This window comes from Lissotriton vulgaris, chromosome 10, assembly GCF_964263255.1.
Source record: "Lissotriton vulgaris chromosome 10, aLisVul1.2, whole genome shotgun sequence".
Lineage (NCBI taxonomy): Eukaryota > Metazoa > Chordata > Amphibia > Caudata > Salamandridae > Lissotriton > Lissotriton vulgaris.
This window is the reverse complement of record NC_141698.1, coordinates 862,470,413-862,497,580: the sequence shown is the minus strand read 5'-3', so window position 1 is coordinate 862,497,580 and position 27,168 is coordinate 862,470,413. Positions and strand designations below refer to the sequence as shown.

The 27,168-nt window shown below is 41.5% G+C and overlaps 1 protein-coding gene across 5 annotated transcripts in view; it reads left to right on the top strand.

Annotated features, from left to right (window-relative positions):
• The window catches only part of MINDY3 (MINDY lysine 48 deubiquitinase 3), a 230,993-nt gene that overhangs the window by 124,959 nt on the left and 78,866 nt on the right, over positions 1 to 27,168 (top strand). For all 5 annotated transcript variants that reach the window (XM_086941825.1, XM_086941823.1, XM_086941824.1 and 2 more), the window contains one exon: positions 20,734 to 20,806. In XM_086941825.1, coding sequence (XP_086797951.1) covers positions 20,734 to 20,806 — 73 coding nt within the window. The remainder of the gene's footprint in view (positions 1 to 20,733; positions 20,807 to 27,168) is intronic.

Genomic DNA, 27,168 nt, shown 5'->3' with positions numbered 1-27,168 from the left:
TGGATGAGTGCCTTACTGTGTTGAGATTGTTAGTTGGTCATCTCAGGCTGAGGAGCTGGTAGCTCGCTCCTGGTGGGGTTTCTCCTTTGTAACTTCTTACCTTATAACTTGCCACCTATCTATCTGCTAATAAAGAGGGATCTACTACTACACCTGGACTACGCATCTTCATTTATGTAACACATTTTAACGATGTTTCTTGGACTATACTACGCTGCAAGGAAAGCGGATTCTAACTCGGCATTAAGGAAACCAAGGATTCAAACTCCGCATTAAGGAAACCAAGGACTGTTCTGGGACCCAGTCAAAGTTAAAACAGGAGTAAGTCAATGTTCTGCTGAAATCGGAGAAACACCCAGTAAACCCCACCAGTGTCCTTTTCATCTTGGACAGCCTGTACCCTGGGCGTTTGTTTTGTGAAGGAGCTTACCGCTGTCTTGCTGTCATCTGGAGATTGACTGCCTCCAGCCACATAAGCTAAGGAGATTCAGCTGGCCTGATCACCCTACTGCGTCTCCCTACTGCTCTTGCACCTTGACAGTTCGCCTTTTCTACATGTTCGCAGTTGTCTCTAAAACTACTCTGTGACAGGTGTGTAGATGTGCGCTCTCACCCTGTGGGCACGTCCTATCTTGTCAGCGTTTCCTCTGTTTGCTGTCACGGAGTTGCACCGGCGCGAGCAGTATTTTCCCTTTCACAACAGCCACCCACCATCTGTGTTGTCAAGCTCTACGTACTCCCACAGCGTGAGGCTTTCCCTGCCTTCCTGCGATTGTTCTGGATTTCGAGATGTTTTACTCAGCGTGAGCCCACGATGGAGTTTGTGTTATTCTGATTGTATCTTCGCGGTGAGTTGGTGACATTTTTTTGGGGGGGGGGGATCCGCCATGCGCTCTGTTTTGTGGCAGTTTAACCGCTACATTTCAAGCAAGTCCCATGCCATGGCGCACATACAATTTTACCTGTCTCATGATCCCGGCATCTTTGCCTTTGTGACGTCTTCCCCTCCTTATCAACTTCGGATAGCACGTCTTCGCCGTGAGCCATCCGGCGCGGACGTGACAGCGTGCCGCCATTTTGATTGGAGTGTCTGCGCAGTGTGTACGAGTGCGTCTGCTTCTGCCATTCGTCTAAAAGCAGCAGTGCCAGTTCCGTTTTTGTTTCAATGGAAAGCTGAACATGAGGATTTTATTGCACACTTAGGTGACTCGATTCATCTCTTGCTTTCGGTTCGTCTCAAGCTTTCACCAGTCCTGTAATAGTACAGAGAACAACAGAACATGATGAACATATCTCTTTTGGGAATGGTCGTGACTTTTCACTTTTGTGACTTTATTCAGCTTTTGACTTCAGATCGTCTGGAGCCTTCCCCACTGCATTTTCGAGGCATGCCACTTTCCGAGGGACCTGTCTACAGGAACCCGGGTGAGAGATCGCTCACCGGAGCTCATGATTTTTATTTTTGTGTTGGAGTTCCATTTTTTCTGTATATTTATGTGTGATTTCATTTCCCTTTAACAGTGGTGGGTGTCAGTTTTGGTTTCCTAAGGCAACATGTTAATCCTATGGTGTACCCTTACTTAGGGGAGGTTGTGGTGCCAGTCTATGTCGAATTTTTGGTTCCTAGGGTCATGTTACCTCATGGTGTACCCTATATATTCATGTGGGATGTTGCTGTCTTGGTTTTACAGGTGGTGTTCCCTGTGTTTAATCCTGCTTGGTGAGCTAGGTTGTTTGTGTTTAATCAATGCCCCATTCTTGTACTCTTGGTTAGTACTCTACGGTGTACCCTTATTTAGGGGAGGTTGTGGGGAAATTGTGGTGTCAATCCAGAAATTGGTTTGCTAGGGTCATGTTCTCACCCTTTGAAGATGTTACGTCTCACTTTTCACGTGGTGTACCCTTTTATTAGGAGAGGTTGTCGGTATGTAACTACCATTTTCTGAACTTCCATGGGTCTACATTCTGGAGTTCCATGGGGTGGTTGTGGTGTGCGTTGTCAGCGCCATCATTAGATGAACTTGTGTTGAACAATTATTACATTGTTCCATGGTGTACCCTTTTGTTAGGGGAGGTTGTCAGTGATGATCAGGAAGTTGCATCACTCTATTTTTGTGTTGTTCCACCATTAGGTGAAATTGCGTTGAACAATTTTTACATTGTTCCGTTGTGGACCCTTTTGTTAGGGGAGGTTGTCAGTGATTGTCAAAGTTACATCACTCTTTTTAGCTAGGCGTTGTGCGTGGTCAGCGCTACCTCTTGGGGAAGTTGCATCACAATTGTCAGTGTGTGGCTACTGTGTTCTTTGTTTCAGGGGCGTTGGTATCCTCTGGTGTACCCTTTCTTGGGGAGTTGTTTTTTTTCCCCCACAGTTTAAGGTTGCCTTTCTAGGTGTACCCTTGGAGGGGAGGTTGTTAGTGCACGTCATGCACTAGTCTTTATTGCAAGGCATACCCTTTTTCAGTGAAGGTTGCTTGTTCATTCATTGCACCGTTGCCAAAATACTTATTTACTGTACTTTTAGGTGCACCATCATCCTTGAAGGGTGTTTGTTCAACTTGTTATTTTTACTACAAGGTGTACATTTTCTTTAGGGACGTGGTTGTAGCCTTGTTGCTCTTAACTACTTTTCCCTTGGACATCTGGACCTGGCGTACATCTTATTGTGCTTATTTCCATCTGCACATATTTTGTCTTTTGGTTTTTACACCCTATTTGGCTTACCAGGATTGCTACCTTGTTTTATTAAGGAGGGTGGATGGGCATGTAATGTAATTTGCATTCTTGTGTTTTGACCAACCATCACCATTTGTGCATTTTATGAATATCTTTCTACATGCCTCTTTTAATTTTCTTTGTTTCTGCTTCCACGCTATAGTTTCCTGCTTTTCAAATTATCTCTTTGACTTGCACTTGTGTCTACAGTTTCCTTTGAAATCTTCTTCTCCGTCTTAACTTCTTTCTTGTTGTTGTTCGCTAACGGAAGAGGATGTGTGGTAAATCATTTCTATATCTTTTCTCTCTCTACCACTTCATTAGAATGTCCTGTGACATCATGTAATGTTTGAGTGTCTTACTGTGTTGAGATTGTCAGTTGGTCATCTCAGGCTGAGGAGCTGGTAGCTCGCTCCTGGTGGGGTTTCTCCTTTGTAACTTCTTACCTTATAACTTGCCACCTATCTACCTGCTAATAAAGAGGGATCTACTACTACACCTGGACTACGCATCTTCATTTATGTACCACAAAAAGCATAGTCATGAAATTCTGCTAACTGTTAATTGTTGTGCAGTTCGTGTAGTGTATCAGTGTGCTTGAACTCTTCAATTTTTCGATATGCATTTCTGTAAACATAAAAAAGTTTCCAAATAACCTCAAATTGACTAGATTATTCATAGAGATGGGCGAGCCTCTGAAGGCTAAAAACTTGCTCTGGTTCAGTCCGGGGTCCTGTTGGACCCTCCAGCCCAAAACAAGCTGAGCTTTAAAGCAGCTTTTGGCTGCTACCCACGATTTAACCTCTTGCAGTATGAATTAAAGACCCAGCATTAACATTTGATGTAAAACGAGAGAAGGAGATACCTCCTACCTAGTGGCTGACTTGTACAATGTGAACCCAGAACACAGAGATTCAGTCCCAGCTTCTCCATTCGAACGAATTGTTTGACCCCTAGGTAAATATTTAACTTCACTGTGCCTCATTTCTTCAATATATCACGTGATAGCACATTGAAATACATGAGTTCCGAATGTGTGGTGTACAAAAACACGCTCGTTTTTTTAATGTAATATACTGTAATGTTGCTCAATGTATGTATGATAAGAATCTAGCCCATGACAGCTGACTTGCCTCTTGGGCCACTAATGCCATTGCTGTCGGGGTGGGGTGCTAAGAATGTTTTTAATTCATGTTTTTATAACTTTGCCTCTGAAAGCAGTGATAAAATCTGATGTACTAAAGTGAAATTCTTCTGCATGTTACATAAATGTACCTTTTTTAATTTTAAAGAGACTTTATTATATTTTTACTTGATGCTTGTTGCATAATTTACATGACAAACATGTTCGTGGCTCGGCCCTTGCATGGGCTGTAAGAGCCGAGCTGACCATAGGTACTGCTTTGGCTCCGGAGCGCTCCGTGTTAATGTTTTGGCGTGCCCCCCTCCAGTCATTCACAAGTCAAGAGCATCATTGAACAATGATACATTTGAGAATCGTGCTAATGCGAAAGGGTGGAGTGAAGATGGTTCTGTAGAGTTTTCAGGGAGAGCAGCTTGAGTGTGACCGTTAAATTCGCAGACGTTTGATGTGAAATAGCTGTGTATGTGCTTGACAGTGACTTTCTTTTGTGTTTTTGTCTGACATCATCTCGTTAACTTTCTTTTGGTTTGTTTACTCTTAAGTGGAATACTTGCATCTTTATCAGACAGTTGTTATATTTCTATTAATGAATAATTCTATTATTCTTTAGAGGCGTCATTAGTTAAGTGAAAATGGATGTTCTTCATCAGTTGTGCATATTTTAGATTAAAGCCTTGAAGAGTGCTAGTTCTCACTTTTTTTTCTTATAGGTAACAATTGTATATTTAACCGTCCATTAGCGTTTTCTATCATTCAAAAAGAACCCTACCTGATCAGACAAAAGGTTCCAAACAAAGGCACCCATGGTGCTTCCCTTATGATCCTAGTTTCAATGAATGAATGACCGATCGATTATGTATATGAATAAAGTGCACTCATCCCACCCACCATTGGAAGCCAGGCCTGGCATCGCGTTACCTCCTCCACAAGGACACGGACGCATTTACTCAGGAGTCTCTTGAACCTCGCGTTTTGAAGTTGTGGGAAATGTTCAGCTGCACATCCCTCCTTTGAGCCGCGCCAGAGTTCGGGGCATGTTCTCGTGTAGGCAGGGCTACCTTTGACCCTTTCTGTAATGCGGCAGTTTCACTTTCAGGTGAGGGCACGTGAAGGAACCCATTACAGCTCTCGGTGCACAATAGGCAAACAAGGAAAGCAGCACTTAAAATTCTCCTGATAATGTGGTACTGTGCTCTCGGTGGGATCAGTTACTGGGAGACAAGACATGATACGGGGCCACATGCCTGATGTCTTTTGTTATTCTGTTTTCTCTCCAGGAGCGAAACAGAAGAGGTCGTGTGTAAATTATTAGTTAAATAGCAGACGTAATCCTTTCCCTTTTTGTTGTACTTGTTACAGAGTTTACGATTAAGATGCAATTGGATTTAATTCCTGAACTGAAATTGTTTTCATTTGCGACAGAAATGTTATTTTATATTTAGAGACGTTTGCGCTTAATTTCATGTGCTTCGTCCTGAGATATTTTGATTCCATCCAAATATTGGCATAGATCTAATATCAAAGATCCCAAACCCAGTAACCCACACTTGTGTTATTCTTGGAAGGTTTTACAAAAGAGGCCGATTTAAATGCTTGGAGTAGTGTAGAACGACTTATTGTTCCAAATATGTGCTGACCGAGCTGTCTGACTTGCATAATCCAGTCTGCTTTTATGAACATACACAGAAGGGGATGGATTTTCCTTTTATCTAAGAAAAAGAAGTAAAGGTTCAAATATATTTGTAAAAGGAACTACCATCTAATTTTACGTGTTTTCTTTTAATGCAAGGCTGTAACTCAGTCAAATGTACATACTACCTTGATTTGAATTATTTGTTTCAATTTTATAGAACAGGCATACTGATGTTCTTCACTTACTGATAAATATGGTACTAAACATAAATGAATCAATAAATCCAGTAGTCCATCAAATATCCTACAAGCGTTTATTGTGAATTGGATGGCTCATGTCCTAGTTCTGTTTCCACCTTCTGGAGGACTACTGACTGAGGTATAAAAAAGGTCATAAAAGGTCAATTAAGTACCTTACTGATGAATTTCTTTCCTCTGTCCTTCCTATAATGAGATAGAACTGTAGCATGTGCATCTGTGGAGATAGTGGAGGATTCCAGCGTCAACCTGTTAAACATTGTGATTGTTTCATTGCATAACATGACATCTGATGTTCCCCAAACAGTCTGCATTTCCCTTTGCTCTGTGGTCCTGAATAGTTGATGTATGAGCTTAGGAAACAAACTTCTTTGAAGCAGAACCCATTCGGAAGAGGGCACCATTATTTTTAATTGTTCCGAAGAGCCCTCCGTTATTTTCAAATCTAAAAGTTCAAGTTACAAAATGAACATTGTTTGATCACTTACTCTATTATCTCTTGAAAACATGGAACAAGCTTCTTTCCTGGCACTTTGGCAACAATATTCTGGTCAGTTTTCAAGATTTTGTGCTCCACAAGTTGCTGTCTTTTGTATTTCACAATCTTTAGGCAATAAGTTTACTGTTTCTACAAATAAGTCCACTGGTATTTCAACTTATACTGTCTACTGGCACAGATATGAGCATGTAAACCTAGGCTACACCAAGTGATAAAGAGGTTAGAACTCATCTAATTATATTGGGAATGAGATACAGCTATTGTAGTTGTATACAAGCATCAAAAGATATGCATGCATTTTGGATGCAAAATACTGTTTGCATACGAAGTAGAGATTACGTGGCAAACTGATTCTTAAATCAGTATTACGGAATTAATTTTAATGGTGGATGGGCATGCTTGAATGTTAGGTATGTGCATTTGGCTCTGCCGCAATGACTAGCCGAAACATATAATAAACGTGGCTGGATGTACAGTGTGCCATTTTGTAGGTTGCTGCACTAGTCAGGCGCCTTGCCCGAGGGTGACAATCTGATATACGTTTGAGTTCATGTGAGAGCTGTGTGAATTCACTCCTTTATGGAACAATGAACATTTTTGTGGAAAAATAGAAAATCTATGGCATTTTCTTTTCTGGTAGCACAAGGAAAATTACATCTGCAAAGGACTAGAGTAACAACACATACATGGTAGGACTCTTGTTGAAGAAAAGGTGAATGTGCACATGCCCATTTCCGTCGTATGCATTAGTGTGAATTCCCAAGGTAGATTTCTTATTCTGAAAAACATTCCTAAACCTGGCTTCAAGAAGCCACTAGCTCATTGCTTTGCTGAAATCCACATTTCCCAGAATAAGTAAACATCACTTACGCAGATCATTGGATTGTCTTGGTTTGGAATATAGTGATAGAATAACGCTGAGGTAATATTGCAAATATTTGCATAGGAAACATACGTTTTACATAATGCCAAATCCAGGGGATTGCATACAAATTTAGGGTTAAAATTATTTTACAAGTATCATGGGGGGGATGAGGGGGCTGTATTGCTCTTGCCACGAGGTGTATGAATTTATCTTAAATTCACAAAACCAAACTGTTACATTTGGGATTTACAAACTGATCACGTATAGCCAGCTATAAAACATTTGAAAAAGACCAAATGTATTTCGAGGCATTAAATGAAAAGCTTTACTTTTTTTAACCGACATGTAAGATGTCATAACGGTATAACACAGAGATTGCTCCTCAAGTTTCTGTATTGTTTGCAGGCTTGTCACATCATCTATATACCGAGACACTGAACTCCTTGTGTTCCATCTGGTAGTTGAATTCCATTCCTTATTAAGCGTCCACGAGATAAGAGCAGATATCTGCGAGAGTTCTTGAATATTGCACTGCGTCTGTCCAGTCAACCAGCTGCAGGATAATGCTGCTTTCTGCAGAGGTACTTATAGGAGCAGGTAGTGTTACAGGTTGTAAAAGGTTTAATCTGATCCATTTATACACGTTCTGATAACCACCCAATGGCGGGACCTGGGAGAAGTAGTTCATGTTTCTGGGCAATAATGCCATTTTGTGGCTGCAGGAAATGATTCCGATCTTAACATTTGATGTATGAGTTGTACAGACCTTTAATAGTTCTGATTTACTGAAGCAGAGAGCTATGAACCAATGGAGTAAACTAAATAGAATACAATATCCTTTTATGGCTGTGGCAGTCGTAACTTCTGAAAGCATGTCATTGTGTTGAATTTCTCAATGAGCCTTAATGAGTCCTGGGAACATTAGGTGGTCTGGTTGAAAAGTAAGCATCTCTGTTCATGTTGCTAAGACTCAATAATTGTAACTACAACATTGGTACCTTTCTTTGAGGTTCGTGAGACCTCGTGTCCATGTGTCTTTCCCTGTGCCTCCACATCGAGGGCTCCATTACCTTCACCTCTTACGCGCAGTGCGACAAATGATGTGGGCTGTTTGGATCCTGCAGAGTCGACTGAACTTTCTGGCAGAGGTGTTGGAAGGGCCCCTAATGCAAGCAAGGAAAATCTCCTCCCAATCCCCATTGAGTAGTAAAAGGCATCCATAACTCCATGGGGTTTTCGTTTCAGTGGACACCAGTGCAGCTGCACTAGTAATAGATCTATTCCTTTATTAAGTGAGGGAATACGTTGGTATCTCCTATATCTGGCCACATAGGACTAACAGCGGACACAGTGTCAACAGGAAGAAGCAAACCAGCAAGAAAGATCCTCCTTTTGTCTCGGCCCCCAGTAGTTATGAATGTGTTGCAAGTTCATAATTTAGGAAATTAATTACGAGACCTTGAACTAATCCTAAAATAGTTTAAAACAATTACTATTTTAAAGCATTGGCTGTTCTAACGTTGGGTGTTTTTTTCCGGAGCTATAGCGTGAATTCGACCCGATGGTATCCGGTGTCAGAGCGCTTTACATGAGCACCTGTTGCATTACAGACCGACACTTTCATTTTTGTTAGGCACGATCAGATTAAGTGATTTGTCCAGGGTCACAGGATAGTGAGCGTCGTTGCGGAGACTCAAACCAGGTTCCCCAAATTGAAGGTCTATCGCCCTAGCCATTAGGCTACATATCTGTTTGGACTTCGGGCAGTGATTCGGAATAGGATAGGAACGGTTCTCTTCCATTCAGTCCTGATCTGTTAGCCCAGGACTAATTCCCAATTACTGATGGGAGAACGCACTTGAGCGCTTTGACAGCCATCATACATGGCCCTTTTATGTTTTTTTTCTGGTGTGTATTTGATTTTGGTTAACTGTTTCTGGATTGTAGAGAACAATCTGGTCATATTGTGTTTTACCGTGACTACATAAGAACCTATAAGGCCCTACAGTGTACATATATATATTTGTCGTGGACTGAGTGAGTAAAGTATTTATTGTTTGATTATTTAAAATCGTATAATATTTTGAACAACAAGAATTCATATGATAGCAGTACATTTAGTGATAAAAAATATAACTTTAGGATAAAAATACACACGGAGTAAAGTGTTGTGGCTTCACAGCTTGATGTTTCAAATGAAGTATCTGGATTGGATGCAGGATGTGTTTACTTCTTAGAACTTGGTTACTCGCCTCTGCTTCAGGCATAAATGTATCATCTCGCATAAGTCTGATTGTTTGACTAGCAGCCAAAGCCACTGTTTGGTTTCCCAGAGTACATGTGCTGTCATAGAAGGTATGTAGCCCAGTCACATTGAGAACAGCAACCTGATATCTGCATGTCTATAAACTAAGGGACAGATCGAATCGTCAATATCGCGTCTGAGCACAAATGTGCCGTGTGGTCTTTATCTGCATGTTTGCCTCGGTTTTCCTTTTAGGCCTAAATTAATGACATTTAGCACACAAAAGCCTTAATTCATGTGTTCTTCTTTGGCAGACATGTTACCATTAATAAGAGGGATGCTCCCTCATCAGTTTCTAACGACCTAATGTGAAACCGTTCAATTAGTGCCGTTGTTTCATTAACACCACCAGGTCGTTGTTTTCAATATCCTTCCAAAATGATCAGTGTGAAACCTTCGCTCTAGTTTATTGCTCGGACTTGCTCCACACCTTGTGAGTTGTTATCTGACCAGCTCACATCCGATTAGTAAAATATTAGCTTTGCCATGTCTAAATATGAGAGAAAGTATTAAGAAATATATATTATAATATAATGGCTCATGCTGCAAGCATGCATCTTATTCACCATGCTCCACTTCATTCAAAATGTTACTTTACTCAAAACCTTTTTCACTAGACCAGTGTTTCACTCCTTCGCTGATCTGATTATACAAGGCAGAAGTATCGCAGCTAAGGCCTCGACTTGTGAGGCCTGCCGTATCCATTGGGGCGGTTGGAGTGCTTGGCTTTTGTTAAAGGGGATGCTGATCAGTTGCTGTGGAATGATACCTAAATAGCAGATTCATCCTGTATAAACAATGCCTCATCTTTGTTCCACAAATACCAGAAAACCCAGTGTGTTATATCCATTGATAACCCAGACCATCCTCGAAACTGGTACAAGCACATTTTGTCTTTTACATTTTTCAGCACGCCCTCTTAATTAATAATCATATCATCTGAACCACTTAATGCAAGAGAATTTGCATTGTGGAAAAATCCCAAATCTGCAAAAAAAAATGTCAACCATGTGTAGTCCGCGCCGCCTCTGTTTTTAATTTGCAGTCTAAACATTTGGAATGCTTTCATTGGCGCTCTCTAGGTGCATGATATTTTGCCTCCGAGGGTAAACAGACTCTTAAAATAACTGCTTTCCTTGAACAAAACAGTGATTGACTATGAGAAAGTTGCTATAGTTTTGTCGGAAGTGTCACGAGCACATGATGATTTTCTTTCCTTTTGAGACCAGAATGTCGGAAAAGACACGAAAAAGAAGTGCGCTTACTCACTAGATAGTGAGGTTTATTGGTTCTTTGTTAAACCTTTGCTCTCATTTCCTTGTAGGGAAGTTGCGGTTCGTGTATGTCATAAAACTCACAAGGCTGAAGATTTTAGATTCTGGCAGAAATTATGGAATTTGAGTTTGGGCAGATAGAGTGCATTTTTGTTTGATGTTTGTCTCAGTTTTGGATTGCATTGCCTGTTATTGCTAGCCTGCTCTGGTCATGTTCTTTGAAGAAACACATAACTTTTCATGCGCTGGCACATGGGGTGCCGTGCTATTTTTGCACATTTTCCATATGGCTCATCTCTGCCCATTCAGAGGACAAGACACAATTCACCGGTATACAATTAATTAAAATTAGTCTAGACCTCCTTTGCCAGATCTTCACACACTTGTTTATTTTGTCCTATCATGTAGATCCATTGCCTCCATGAAATAAATGTCCTCGTACCTGCGAGCGCGGGCAGTTGCTCTTTTAACCTGCATCCTTCTCAGGCACGCTGGTTGTGATTGTGTGGTTGTCTGAGAAATCCGTTCACAGACTGTAAGAAATTGTAGGAGCCTGCAGTTTCCGATCAGTCGAACATATTTTTGAATGTCAGAATTCTCCTGAATTTTTTCTATTGAGTCCAGTATTTTGGCCTGCCCATCAGTCTCGTCTCTTCACAAATTAGTAGTCACTTTTTTTTTTCGTTCCTTCAAAGCCATTTGGGTGGCTTCTTCGTTTGAAAAACTCTGAAGCAGAGTTTGTTTTTCTTTTTTCCTCATTTCGTGAGAGAGTGCAGACTTTTCCTCATTTCGTGAGAGAGTGCAGACTTTTCTGCTTTTCGTGAGAGAGTGCAGGCTAATCCACCAAGCCGCCGATGGAGCCCTCCTTTGGTCATCATTGCAGGAAAGACCAGCATCTTGGAGCTCATTGCCTTGTGAAGCCCCGTTTTTGGTCAGCCAGATTCGGATGCCAGTATTTGCTGGCTTAGCATCTGCTTTTGCTTGCCTCTGCCTACACAGTATATCCACCGGATATTTACTGTATCACCTCTTTGGCTGTGTTCCTCTCAGGATTTGCCCGTGCACTCAGCCACAGCAGCCACTAAACACACCCTGAGCATGATGGGTAACTTGTCCCTCCCTAGATTGCTTTGCTGCAGCTCGTTGCCATATATCTGGAGTCATCTGCCCAGCCCTCCTCAGATTCTTCTCGACTGGGCATTCACAGCCAAGGGAGGGCTCGTGAGTCTTAACTCAAAAGTGCAGATCCCTTCAGAGCCCTAGATTGTGCTTATCTCTAGCCCCATAAATCAGATTTAAATGAAATAATTGCATTAGAAAACCATACCCCTGGCACGTTTTAGGGAAGAGGAACAGCCAAGTGATACACTCGAGAGCTCCAAATAATTGAGATGGGACAGATGAAAAGCTACATTGGAATGATGTGCCTTAAATAGAATACTTTATATTGACAAAGATCTGCACTTCTGTGTCAACCAAAGTGAAACAGCAGCGTAAAAATAAAAATACGTATAGTAAGCTGAATAACTGAAGACTTTAAAAAACTAAGTATCACTTAACATGAATGTACAAAAGACTGACCTAGGAAAGACATTAATTGAATAGAGCAGGAGTAAGTGTTTCAACAATCACTTCACAAGTGAATAACTACAGTTTCTGTATATTACTTAGTTCTGTATTGCATGTGCAAGTGGCCAGTGGATTGGGACCAGGCACCAGCAGCCATTGCAATGTGAGTTAGAACAAAGGAACTTTCTATGTTGGGTGTGGGTGATGGCATAATGGCCAAAAGTACAAAATCTCCATCTTCGAGAGGTTTATAAGAAGACTTCAAAATATATTGTATGTTTTATTTACTCGTATAGAACGCATTCTTCTGGTATTCATTCTGGGGACGAATGAGCTAAAGGAAAAAAGTCTATGTGGAATAAAGCCTAAAAGTTGTGACATATTGCAAAAAGAAAAAATAGTGCTTAGAGAAAGTAGAAATTAACAAGAACTAAAGCAGCAACCCGAGTGTTGGAGGCCTAGGAGGAGATTTTTCAAGGCTTGTTTCTGCCGTCATCACCCTCTCCATCTCTTCACGTGTTGCAACAGGCCAAAGTACTGAGTCGTAGTGATGAGGCCACCAACTTTCTCATCACTGGTAGTTGAACACCTGTCAGATGAATCAATGGGGTCATATTTTCTCAGGGTTGCAATGCCCATATAGGTATCATTGTTGAAAACAAATTCTTGAATTTGACACAATACCCATTAACGTATTGTGGCTTACAATTAATGTGCAAAAAAGATGTGACCCGACCAATTATTCTAGAATACTTTTTCTTAACCATTTTTCTTTGCAGCATGGAAAGCAATTAAAATATTTGCAATGAGTGATCAGTTTGATAAGTGAGCACCCGGTGCTCAAGGATGTGTTAAGGAGTCACAAAGGCGATCACAAAAAACAAAAACGGCAAGAAGACCAAGAAACAATTTCTTATATCAGTACAGAGACACGTCCCAAAAAGAAGTTCATAAGTGTTGGAAATTATTTGTCTATTTAAAGTCTCGAAGTTTGTTTTGTCCAAAGATTGTTCATGGCGTTTCAACCCTCAATATCTTCACGAAAAAAATGGTTAAAAAAAAATACCACTAGGAGGACCAAGATCAGTGTGCTAGAAAACAAAACGACTGATCAACCAGGTGCATTAAACTCATTTTGGATATCGATAGGTTTACACAGGGGATCATATCCTCAAAAATACCTATTTACATAGATAGATCAGGCAAAATGTGTTATGAAGTGCTATGTAAAACTCATCATATGGTAACGAAAAATAATCAACTTACAGCTATAAACGTACATCAATTGCCAATAGGCTTAATTTCATTCTGTCCCACCCACTAAACAGTGGGATTGTAAATAGAGTGCAATAGCCAAGTACTTTTAACACGCAACATTTGTGTAGCATTTAGCACCACCATGTACAAGGTCATTTCAAACCATAGGTTTTATCATGTCTTCCAAAGAAGTCTAAAGGAAAAACTGTGTCCCTTCTCTCTCCTGGCCACCGGTGTGATGTGCACATTACAGTATGCATTTATCTTTGCCCACATCATGCCTGGAAACATCAGAGACCTCGTTGCGAGTCTGCACCCATACCCATACAACACTCTGCTATATTTCCAGAGGCAAAGTCTTGGGCTTGTTAGAAAAGCTAGCCTCAAGCTTGTTGAAAATTGGCAGGCTCAGGTCGAAATATCGTCTTCCTGCCATCAAACCCCATACGACACTCATCCACACTGGAGTTATAAACCAAGTTACTAATTGCAGAAAAGAGCCTCCAAGACAAATTACAGGGTAGCGTGCAGGATGGTGTATTGATTTTTGCTGCTCTAAGCTAAATCACATTTTACTTCTGGAGCGCTCTCTATCTAACAAACAGGCACATTTCTAGTTTTTAATTGTAAATTGATGTCATAAGGCTGCTGTTTGTCCTGACCATATTTCCACATCATTCTTAAATGTCTAACAAAAGTTCTACCCTTAGAACGAACACGATAAACTTTAACCACATTGTAAGAAGACACTTTGAGAGCAATGTTTTCTTTAGTCCTCTTCTACAAGAAAATAACCTTAATCTCTGCCTTTATAGTAACTTAATCAGATTAGGTAAATTGGATCCAGTGCAAATCAGTACAAACATACTTTTAATGAGAGAAAGCCTGGCAGTCAGGCCTTCTTTACGATACTTGGGTAACTAGCGTTTATCTGGGTCTACAAATGTTTCCTATCACAAGTTTTCTCCATCCAGATTGGGAATAAAATGCAGATTGTGGTGCCTTCTGCAGCAAAATCTGAACATTCCAGTATTCACCAGGCAGTCTTTCCTGGTAAATCACTGCAGGTTTGGCATGATGAAATTTACTTGGCAAGAATTGCAGGAATGTAGTAATTTTTACAAATCTCATGATTCTAGCCCTTGTGCAAAAACTTGTTTGTGCAGGGATAGTAAAAAGACGGTGCATTTATAAGAAGAGCCTGAGTGTGTTCCCACAGCTGTCAAAGAAAGGATATTGTGCTCACCTTCTGTGATACGGGCCCCTTTTCCCGAGAGGAGGGTCGCACAGTTAAAAACGCAGCTTTAATAGTTCCTGTGTCTCCCAGCTACAGCTATCCCAGGAGCCAACTTCGATACAGCCTGTACATTATGGGTACCTCAAATCTGAAACACTTTCCCTATTTACCTTACTTTCCACAAGACCTCTCATCTCCACACAATTGCGTCCTAATGCCAGGCTAAAGGCACAAATCGGGTCTAACTACCCTTTGGGCAGATTCAGTTGATGGTGCGCAAATGATTACAATACAAATAGATGTCACTTTTTTCAGGGCTTGGATACACCATTAGTCTTTTAGCACTATGTTTTTTTAAACATTCAGAGAGAACATTTTTGGACTAATTGTTTTTTACGTTTCTTTCACTGTTCAGAATGTCCTACATCTCTTCATTAGTATCCATTTATTGTACCCTGTGCTGATACGTTTCTTAGTACTACATGTCTTTGAAGACGTCTTCTCTTTAGTGTTATCCATCGACTTTCAAGTGGAAAATAAAAGGAATCTGAAGTGTTCTTCTCTAAGGATTATCTGTTTAGCTTTTTCAGCCACTTGCATGAAGTCTATTCATTTGGTTACTGGACCTGGTATACTTTATATCAAGTTTTCTTTCTTTAGTTGGAAGGTTTTTGGTGGTTTTCTCCTTCAAATTGGACAAGGTTTTGGTTCTTTGGCACTCGCACCCTCTGCCTTTTACACATTGGCAAGCTTTTTGTTCAGATCATAAACTCATGTTACAACGTTTGAATAACTATTTGCAGTGGTTTTTATGATCTCTTTATTTAAAGCAATTACCTTAGCTAAAGAGCTTCAAACCTAATTGCTAAGAAGAGGTGACCAAAAGGTGTTGACATACGTTTCATTATGACAGATTTGTGATTTATTACCACATTGGAAAACCATTATTGGTTTCTCAAAGCATTTATTTAGTCCCCGTTAGTCCCCGTACTTATAATCAATCAGCCTACAGCAGTGCACAGTTGGGCCTGGTCTAGTTGGAAAATTGTTTCTATTCCAGACGGAAAATGCAAATTGCTGCTCATTGCTCTCTGGCTGTTTAAACTATTTCTCTCTCCGTCAAAGGGCCCTTCTGGTGAATGATGTCACATTATATCTCAAATCCCAAGCAAAGGTCGTCAAACAAAACAACCTTCCGATTTCCTTTTTAGGTCTCACCTAGTAAGCGCTTGCACTGTCTGTGTGAGACATCCTGTATTCAGGATATGTGCTTAAAAGCTCCACCCATTTTCAGGGACTGCCCTGTTACATGTGTTGTTACACAGAGCTTGTGAGCACTATTTATTTCTTTAGGAGGGAGCACTGGAGACCAGTGCTGGTGGTTACAGAGCTCTGTTGTAAACAGGGCTGTAAATCTTGATCGTATCTTGCCATATTTGCTATGCATCTAAAGACCGAGGTCTGTTTTGGCTGCAGCTGCCTCCTGCTTTTGAAACGCAGGGCCTGGCGTCACGGTCCCGGAAGATTACAGAAGACAGTGGTCAATGCTCCCATCATGTTCTTTTGTACACATTAATGCCCGCACATTTTGTGAAGACCCTGGGTTCGCCTGTTTGTAAGCGCTTCCAATGTGGCAGGTAATGTAATGTATGACAGCAGAGAAAACTTTGAATTTCCCAGGATCACATAATGTTCAAGTTGCAATGTCACTTTCCGAGTTCACTTCGACCAAAGAATCCAACACACAGTTCTAGGCCTCCACCTCAGGACTAGCTACTGGAGAAGGGAGACCAGCACTTTCTGCGAGTTCACTTCCTACCTCCTTTTAGCTTTTATGATTTGCTTTAAAATATCTGGTTACACCACTGAAGTAAGAGCGGAAAAACATAAGACGAATTAACAACAGTAATACCAATAACAAAAATAACAGCAACAAGACATATCGACAGCCACTCCTGCATACTTTCAGCTGTGAAGAACTATGTCCAGCCGTAACCTTTAATTTCTGCTATTGACTTTGTGAAAGCATCGATGCTCAGTGGGTTCAAACCCAACAGCAGCTGTCCGGTAAAGGGTGTGCATGCCTTCCTAGAGTAGCAGCGTCCCTTTAAAGGCGGATACAATAAGTGACACAAAGATGGGTTAGAATTTAACTCATTTCATTTCAAACGCTACAATAAACAAGATTGCAGCAGTGTACGGAGGGCATCAAAACAAGCTACTCATCATCCGTTCCACTCCTTGATACTTCCTTGGTTGATGTCAGCAGCGCACTTCATTCTTTTACATGCACAGAGCTTAGGCTCAGTATTTCATCTGCCTGAGGTCAACCAATCAAGTTTATTTCGGGTCACAGCCCACAAAGCTTAAAACACAAAATACAATAAATGCTTATCGTTCAAAAGAAAAAAATGACAACCGCTGTACAACAGGTAATAACTATCCTTTTCTTTGATAAAAACCCTACCCAAATCCCCCCATGCTACACAAAAATGGTGCATAATTACTTTTTAGTACTTCAGTTACACAGCGCAGCTGCGAGCTTATGACCAGCACATATTTATTACTCCAAGAATTAAAGATTGAGTCTGTTATTAGCACTAATTCCCAGGCTAATAACCAAAAAAATGCAAAAAGTTCTAGTATAAATAGCATAAGAATTGCCAACCCCGACAAATGCATTTATTTTCACCCGGGCAACACTTAAGACAGATTGTGCAAAATCTAGCCCAATCTGTTAATCCTGCTTGCAGACACTCTCAGAGTCACTCGAACAAGTGCAGATTTTGGAAGCTCACAGTTTTTACGGGCCATTAACTGTGGAGACTTCTGAAACTGCTAAAACGCTTAATAAGATCTCTTTATTGTAAAGAGCCCACCTATTAGACTCTTCCAAAAGTACTTTCCACATCTTCTCCTTGATGTGCACAACGCATACTTTAATCTTAGGTTGTTTTTTGATAGCGATGAGGTTTCTATTGTCAAATAGAAAAAAAAGTTTATATCTGCAGTTACAGGCCTGCCAAGTAACACGCAACGGATGTGACTCTAACGCATTTCAGTGTGGTGATCCGCATCACCGCACTAAAAATGCTTTGTCACGCATTTTAATGGCACCAGAAACGCTGAAGTAAGTAACTTGCCATGCCAGACTGCTGGCGTGCAGCGCGCCGTCCTATGACACCCAGTTCAGTTAATAATTATCTTACGCACTCACTGCTGCTGGGCGGGGCTGAGTCACTCACTACAGCCCTGACGTCATCCGGCCGAGTGGCAGTCCTGTGCCCATTCAGACACCATAACCCATGGTGGGCGGGCCTGCCCTCTCAGCAGTGGTTGGCTACTTGTGCCGCCGGGGAGGGGTAAGGAATGTGACCTTGCGTCCTGGTTGTGGAGGGAAGTGTTGAATTGGTAGGACATAAGTGCGGGGACTCCACTGGAGATTTGTTTGCCGCGCGCCGTGGCAGACAGAGTTACGGTTCTGTCTGCGTCCTGGCCCATGAATTAACTCACTCAGTGTGCGGTGCTGCGCATATTTTACCGGGTGTTGGACACGGGCTGCATCACTCAGCAGCATGGCGTCACCTGTCCACATGCGCGGAGCCGCTGCTCGTGCAGGTGTATGAATCAGTGCGTGAACTCTTATCTCCTCTCTCCCGGCTGTGAGCGTCTCATCTCTCCAGTTTCAGGACGCGCAGTCTCTGTCCTTCCTTGGGTTTATTTTCTATTTATCGAGCTTCAGGAGACTTTTGAGGAAAGAAAGGTAAATACGGATAAAAACACAAATTTGAGTATTATGCAGTATCTGTGACTGAAACTCTATATACTGTCATGAATGTTCGCGTGTAGTAGTTGTGTTTTTTTTTCCATATTGTGCAGAACTTTCAGATGCGCGGCATCCATTTCTTAAATTGCCCCGGCATGAAACTACTTGCGAGTGTCGGATTGCAGGGTGCTAGTGTGTGCGTGCGTTATCTGCACGATTGGTACCGGGCCCTGTCAGTTTCCTGACAGCATACGGGGACCAGAGAACACTGCTTCCCATAAGATATATTGTGGACACCGGAAGACTCCTTATATGGTGACATTTATTCACTAATGTCTTTAAAGCAATGCTCCATTTGGACCATAGTTGCTACCGCAATGCCACCCTCACCCGTATAGTGAAAAACACTTAGAGGGAGATTTAGAAAATACATTTGAGCGAAATTAATTCTCCACTTCACTTGTATTGTACTCAATGTAGGTTTATGCACCAAAGATTTTAAAAAAAATATATATATATATAGTGCTTGCTGCTTAAGCCATCGCATAATGAGTAAGGGAAAAAGGAAATCCAGCAAAAAAAGAAGGGAAAGGATGGGCACGGCTAAAGGTTTCGAGGTACACACTTGCTGAGTGCCCCGGTGCTCATGAGGAGCTCAGCTCGTCACAGCCACACCCGTTTCTTCAGAATGCTCAACATAGCGGGGGAATTAGCCCCGCATGCGACCTTTGCGGCCGTTATGACGAGCTCAGCTCGTCATGAGCACACGGCCACCATGGCTCATGACGAGCTGAGCTGGTCATGAGCATGGGAGGGGTTAAATCCACTGAATCTATGAAAATCTCACATATAATCAATCTGAAACATTAGCAGCTATACTCAAATGGATGTACTTTCCAATATTTACATGATTCCCTTGTCTTCATTGCTTCATTTTGCTAGCGAGAAAGTGTCACTCATAGTCATTGAAACATCACTCTTAATTACACTGAAATTATGAAATTGACACACACAGCAATTTGAAACCTTGGCAGCTATGCAGTTAGTAGATATAAACGTGCAAATGGGATCTCCTCTCTCCCAGAAGATTAATGTCCCCAAAATGATGCCTTAGAAGAAGAGATCCCATTTGCACATCAACCACATAAACATAAACATTCCTGGCCATCAGAGTAAAAGGTGTATTTTAGAGTAACAATGCAAGGTAAAACTAGTGTCTACCTCTGTTGTGATTCCAATCACATAGTGGGCATAATGCAGTCGTTTGATAAGCTTTGTGCAGAAAATCGTTTCACAACAAACACCGTATATAAAACACAGAGCGGTAGCCCCTATGATAGGATTGGATGTGAAATGTAGAACAGGGTAAAATGTCCTCCAATTCGCAGCTCAAGAACACTATGCACAGAAAGGAACAGCTGGCTCTGCTAGACATATAATGTTATACAAAGCATTATATATTGGTGCTCAACGTATAGGGCCTTGTGTGTGAGATACAACTTGAAACGTACAATTTTTTTGTAATGAAGGGAACTTGCTAATTCTCAGCTGTCACCGTATCTCCCGAATTTCATAAAATGGGGAAGTTGCTTTAACCCCTTCGAAGCTAATGACGAGCTGGGCTCGTCATGGAGCTTACCTGCCCTGGGCGGATGACAAGGGTAACTCGTCATATATGATGAGTTTTCCAAATTCTCAGCGCAGGACGGGAAAACCCTTAGCAGCGAAGGTGTTAAATGGAAGATGCGGACTAGTGTTTTAAGCCCGATTTGGGAACCTAGAGATATGCCGTCCAATCACTAATGCCTCTGTCATTTTGACTACAAGGTGGCAACTCGTTCACAAGGGAACTGAAAACAATTGCCAATGACATGGCTGCCAGTAGTTGGCAGTCTTTCACAAATGCTAGTGTGTGATCACATTGGATTTTCTTCATTTCTTTTTAATTTTTTGGGAGGGAATACTTATGAAATGTCGGATCACTGTTAAGTCTTTTTTAAAATACCATAGTAAAGACCACTCCTAAGGTTCTATCAGTACAAATTCCGTGTTTAGTTCTAGTTGAAATGTGCAAGTTTATTTTTGCTTCTTGTATCATAAGCAGTAGGTGCACATTTCTTGTATGTTATAATTACATTTATTAATTAAAATTCATGTTGAAAATATATTTTCAGTTTCATTGTTTAACTGTTGGGCTGTTTTTTATTTTTAGGAAATTACAATTATTGCTCCCGAAGGTCCCTCAGCACAGGCACGTAGAGTATTTCAAACCTATGACCCTGAAGGTGAGCGATGCTATGCTTTTTTTTTTTTTTTCCAGTAAATATTCTAATAGTTCAAAGGCATTATATGCATGCTTTACAGAGAGGTTTATGTAGCTAAGAGAATTCTAAAATGTCAGGATGTTGCAGAGGTGTCCCTCGTAATTAATTGATAAAAAAGGGTTCGGTGGTGTATGTAGAACAAAATGCTGTTACGTTACTTGTAACTTTTTAACAGTTTTAACCACATCCCATTTTTATTCTAGATGGGATGGGATCTGTATGCAAGAATGAGCAGAGGTATGATAACTCATCCTCTCTAAGCATATATATCAAGTTATGGTTAGGTCATAGTACCAAAGTAAAATCATGTTTTTCTCCTTAATAACTTTGGTGCTGATCGTTAAATCTGCATGAAACCTTGAACAGGGAACCCCCTTTGGGTTGTTAATGCCATGTGTTGTGCAGAACTGTCAAGTGGGGCCAAGAAAAAGTGTTCCCAAAACTGCTCTTTGCCATTATTACCATCCTCGGAATCTTTACTTTCCAACTCAGAAAAATCGAATAAATATTTGTATCTGTTTGGCTGAGGGAGCTATTTTACTCACCCATCAGACATTTCGGTACAGATTATACAGAGACATCTGTGGTACCGAAAAGATCTGATAATGTTGCAGCTGCCATTGAAGGATGTGTGTACTCAAAATGCATTTGTCACGTAATCCCTTGTCTGCTGCATAATCTGCAGATTAAAAAGAAAACACTGCCTCGCAAGAGAAGTCTTGGCTTTGAAGGCAAAACTTCCTCAGAGCCGCCTTCCAAGCCAGCATAAAAAAACACACAGGGTCGGGACTCAAGCCCTCTCCCATATGTTCCATCCTCACCTTCTTCTCCACTTCCCCCACCAACTCCCCCTTCTCTACCGCCAGGCTCATGCACATCACCTCCTTTGCCTTCACTAGAGTCATATTGTAAAGTGAATATACAATAAACTAGGTGCAAGTACATGTAATTCAGAGAAGTATTATTAGAACCACAATTCTTGTAGATGTGTCTCTCTAATAGGCCCACCCACTATTCTTACTCTCTAGTCCACAAATGTTGTCCATTTGGATAAGACAAGAGGTAAATACATTTGGGAACCTGAACATATTGCTTTGTCTAATGAACCAAGAGTGTTGAATGTTAACCAAAAAAACTTTCATATTTTGGACTTTTTGCCTAAGAATAAAAAGCATGTTTGTTTATTATACTTATGTTCATAGCATGTGTTTCTTGAGATACACATGTTCTGCATACTCCTGCCATCTCATGTTGGACTAAAACGTCTGTGAGTTGTTTTTCTTAGAAGAAAGTAGTTTGAGTCAAAAGATGTACTGTGACTCCTCTGTTAGCTGGCAATGCGCATAGGCAACAACTCTGTTAGTTATTTTTCCACAACCAGATTTGGACCTGTACTACCAGGGCTGCTAGTTTCACATTCTGCGTGCTCCCACTCAGGCCTAGATGGTGCAATTCTATACCCAGTCTTTGAGAAAAGTGTTTGTTGCCTGCCACCACATTTATCCATTGGTTCGATCACCAAGATGTTTGCACCCTCTGCCTCTTCCCTGGCCACAAGCACCCCATGTGCAGGGCCTTCCTCACCATCCACTTGAAGGAGACCCTATAGTATTGACGGGAAAGAAGGTTGGTCCATCAGAAGATGGTGGCAAGTCTCGAACGATACCAGACAACACCCCCAACATTTTTGGAGAGCATGCCCCATCAGCTCTCACCCAGTATAGAGCCGGTTTTTCCCTCTGACTTTGACCAAGAGGAAGAAGAACAAGCGGTTCTTTTCACCTCAAATATCTCCGGACCTCCAGCAAAGATCTAAGCTAGGGTTGTAAGTGTGTGCATATCCGTGCCAACTATAGTCTTTCAGGAAGCCTCAGGCTGGCGCAGACCACCACCACTAGGGTTCAGGCATTGAGCCCTAATCCGACCATCTGAACAACCAAAGACTTCAGAAATGAGGTTGCTCCTGATGTCCCGCATCGATGCGGTTCGGCTGTCGAGCCATGAAATCCTCCACAAGCTTCAAGCACCTTTGAAGCCAAAGCCACCTTCCATCCCGGCAACAATAATAACCTCCGTACCAAGGCCTTCCCCAACTCTGAAACCACCATTGGTGGTATTTGAAAAAACTTTCTGTTTCAAAGGTGAATCCATGTGAGTTTGCATTGGATTTCAGCAGCGGTAAGAATCCATTTATGCTCATGTTGGATAGCCACACTTGAATCTGAGGTTGATTGGTGCTGTTGGTGAACTTCGAGAATCCATATATTAGATCTTCTGGTGGAACACAACAACACTTTCTATGGGTTCAATGAGACATCTCAAACCAGTATGGTGTTTGTTAACGCGGAAGGACAAATTGAGCCAATTTAAGATGATGGCTGGGAGCTGTGCTTCTCCTTATCACTGCCTTTCTTTGCATTCACGGTCTGTTTAGCTTGGAGTGTCCTCAGCTCCCGATTTTCTGTTGGAGTCCAGACATCCTACTCGTCTTCAGTGGCTCCTCTGGATACCTCCTTGAAACCATATTCCTATATCCCACCTGAGGCAGTTGTCTGGTAATGTTTCAGATTTTTGTTTTTGTTTTTGACTGTTGAATTAAGAGGTACGTGCTGTTCTGCCCAAAAGATTTGATTTTTCCTTTTCATGCAATCTAGACTGCGCTCTGTTCACTGTACCTATGTATGATACCTTCCCTTCCCAAAGGCAACTGCATCCCAGTGACCTATCTTACCTGCATATTTTCTCTGGAACTTGACTTGAATGGATTGTACATTTTTAGGCTGAATCGAACGATGGAGTTATTGGGTGAGCAACCTGCCACTTTAATGATCTGCTGCAGCGAGGCATTGCTGGTTGTCTTCTCTGATTCTTTGACATATTTGTTGCTTGATCTTTGCTAATTTGTTTCATATTCTTTGCGCCTTTCATTTGTTTTTTACCACATGGCCCGCTTTACTCGTGTGTCCTAAATGCTCAAACTATTGTTTTGAAGTCTGTCACACATTATTATTTGGAATCTTGAGGCTGGGTCAAAAATACTCCTTCTTGAAACTCTAGCCAGAAGCTACACACTTTCGATATATATATCTATTATTTCCTTTGTGTGTGTATTTCATGCTGTATTTTTATGGTGGCTATTGCATATCAATGGCCAATTGAGCAAATTATAGCCTCCTTCCTTATGTTCACAGCCCACCTCCCTTTCGCTGGATTAGTAATTACAATTCCTATCCATTCCCTGTACGCATAGTTAGATCAGGCGGTATTTGCTGTAAATCACCCTTGTTAACTGTTTTCAGCCTTGTATTAATGTAGATTTAGCTATTGGCATAAATCAAAAATGTCCTTCAAAATGCTTTCAACAAATACAAACTCCATCAGATTCTTCTGCTTAAGACACTGTTTGCTTCCAAACTGAATGCTTTCAGAAACTACTTAATGTCATTGCAATCTTTGGCATTTTCTAAATATACACAGTTATTCTCACGATAAGTATTCTATTCCAAATTTGAAGCTTAGACCTTTTGGCTAAAACAGCAAACCAGTATGTTGCGCACTTAAACCAATGTGTACTGCTTTAGGTCTTATAGAAACATTTATACCAAAAACCACAGAATTGTTTAGTTCAGTGCTGCTCACTGTATATGGTTGGTAAACTAATGTATTCTGTGAAGGAACGTATACAGTGCACGCATTTAAGTGTCACATGCTTCGCACTATATCTTTGGGTATACTTTTAAATTCTTTGCTCAGATTGCGTTGGGTGTAAGCTTGGTCAAACTTGTACTCACTTGATATATGTATGTATGTTTATATATATATATGTTAATTTACCCTGTATTTAATGTTGCACTTTCCTATGAACACTGTGTAGGTTAGTAGGTGTTGATTAAGGATTGCACAGAAACTGCAACAGGCAATTTTTCTGTTTACAAATTAGAATAAAGTGTGTGTGCTACTTTGCAAACTATTCGTTTTTTTTCTGGTGTACAATTTCAATTTCTGGTTCCATTCTTAACTTTAGCTCGTGTGGTAAAAGTTAGTACAATGAGTATGGATAGCAAACAAATATACACCTGAGGACAAGAGATGTGTAAATGCTAGTGATCAGAGCGCACACAAGTCTCTGCATGTATCAAAAATGAAAACCGCCATAGCAATCTTTAGTGCAGCTGGTGCAGTAACACATGGGGCAAGTGCTGAGGACCACAGCAACCTTACCTAAAGTCATGACTCCCTTCCATGTTGGCCAATTTATGAATCTGCCCGGATTCATTGCTACTCCTCACCCCTCGAAAGTGGAAGAGGGCTCCTTTGGTTGTACCCACAAAGGTGCTTTGAAGTTTTACATACTCTGCACCAGGAATCATAGAGTGGCATCTATTCTAAGGTGAGCAATCTGTGGATATTCTGAGATAAGAAAGCTGCCCTGAGATAGAGTATCCACTACAAAGAGCATTATCAAAGCCAAGTAACATGTTCAGCTCTGTAGTTTCTATACAATAAAAAAAGTTCAGCAGTTTGGAAAATAATAGAACTAATTCAGAAGTCCCATAGGTTTCCTCCCACATTATATGTACATTTCGAACTTAAAGAAATTGGGTTGTTGTTTGACTGGGGTATGAGCCCAGGTCAAACAGCAACCACAACCCTTGTCAAGCGCAATCCAACCCTAGAGGCAGTGTATAAAGTATTTGTACAACATTTCAAGCAGTAAAAAAGTGAAAAACCGAACACCAAAAGAACCCCACACCAAGTTAGAAAAATAGGGTTATTTTAAATGAATAAAACACCAAAATGACAAAATCCAATTGGTTGAACCGGGGCTATGCAGTTTTAAAGACTACAATAAAAAGAGCACCAAAAATCCAAAGCGCCAACTGTGGATATCTGGTTGCACCGGACCGAAACAAAGTCACAAGTTAAAGCCATCCACGGTGGAACATGGGCTGGCTACAGGGACCCAGTAAGGTCCTTGAACAAAGTACCTTAAATCCTGGTTTGCTGAGCTTTGCGAAGATCTTCGTTGCACTACCGAGGCGGTCCTTCGGTTATGAGGTGCAGGGAGGATATTATGCGAAGGCCTACGTTGTGGTCTAGGATCCCATCGACGAGGGCTTGTGATGCAAAGTCCAGCATAGAGGGTCCGCCGCACAATCTGAATAACGCGTCCATTCCAAGGAGTTGCGGTACAGAGTCTGGCTACGTCGTCGAGGCTGTCGACGAGAGATGCAATAGCCTGCACCAAACCGATGGGGCTACAGACTGTGGCAACGATGCAGGTCTTTGTTACTGGTCCAATCCATGTAGCAGCAGAGATGTGTCTGTTCCGCTGCATCCACAGAGGCTAGCAGAGCACCTTAAGTCCACTTTCAAGGGTCCAGGCCTGGGGTGACACCCCTTTGTAGTGTAGATTAACAGATGACAATGTCCAGGTGCAGGGCTGTGGGAAGCCTGTTATATCCCTATGGCTTCAGATCACGAGGCCAGCCAATTAGCCCTTGGAATCGCACTGAGGCACGAGGGCTGCAAGTCAGCACAGCGGTGCCTCTGTCCTTCAAAGCAGCAGTCCAGCAGAGTGGCAGTCCTTTTAGCAGCACAGCAGTCCGTCCTGGCAGAGTATTCCCAAGTCCAGAAATGAACTGAAGATTTGATGTCTGAGGTACAATATTTATTCCCAGTTGTGCCTTTGCAGTGGGAAGAAGCTTCTAGGGATACAATTACACAGCCAGTTCAAGTGTAAGTGGGACTGGGTCCAGCTCCTCGCTACCGACCTAACATTGATGACCCATCTAGACACACCTAAGCTCCCTATTGTGTATGGCTGTCTCAGAAAAACACACAAAGCCAGACTGTCAATTTTATCCAATCATGTATCCCGGGGACAGGCTGCAAGCACCATGTGGCTAAGGGAGGAAAATGCCAGCTTTCTAAAAGTTGTAATTTAAAATACAACTTCACCATAAATTGGGATTTTTCATTACAATCCAAAAGATTTGGAAATCACAGATTATTAAATGCTAATTCTATCCGGGAGGTAGGCCTTGCAGTAGTGAAAAGCAAATTTATGGGTTTTTCACTACCAGGACATTTAAAACTTAAATGTACATGTTCTACTATTTAAATACATTGCACCCTGCCCTCCGGGCTGTCCATGGCCTACCCTAGGGATGGCTTGTATGCATTAAATAAAGAAGGTTTGGGCTTGGCAAAAGGATTATTTTGCCAGGTCGAAATAACAGTTTACAACGACACACAGCCAGGCTGCGATAGCAGGCCTGAGACTTGTTGAAGGTGCTACTTCAGTGCGTGGCACAGTCAGT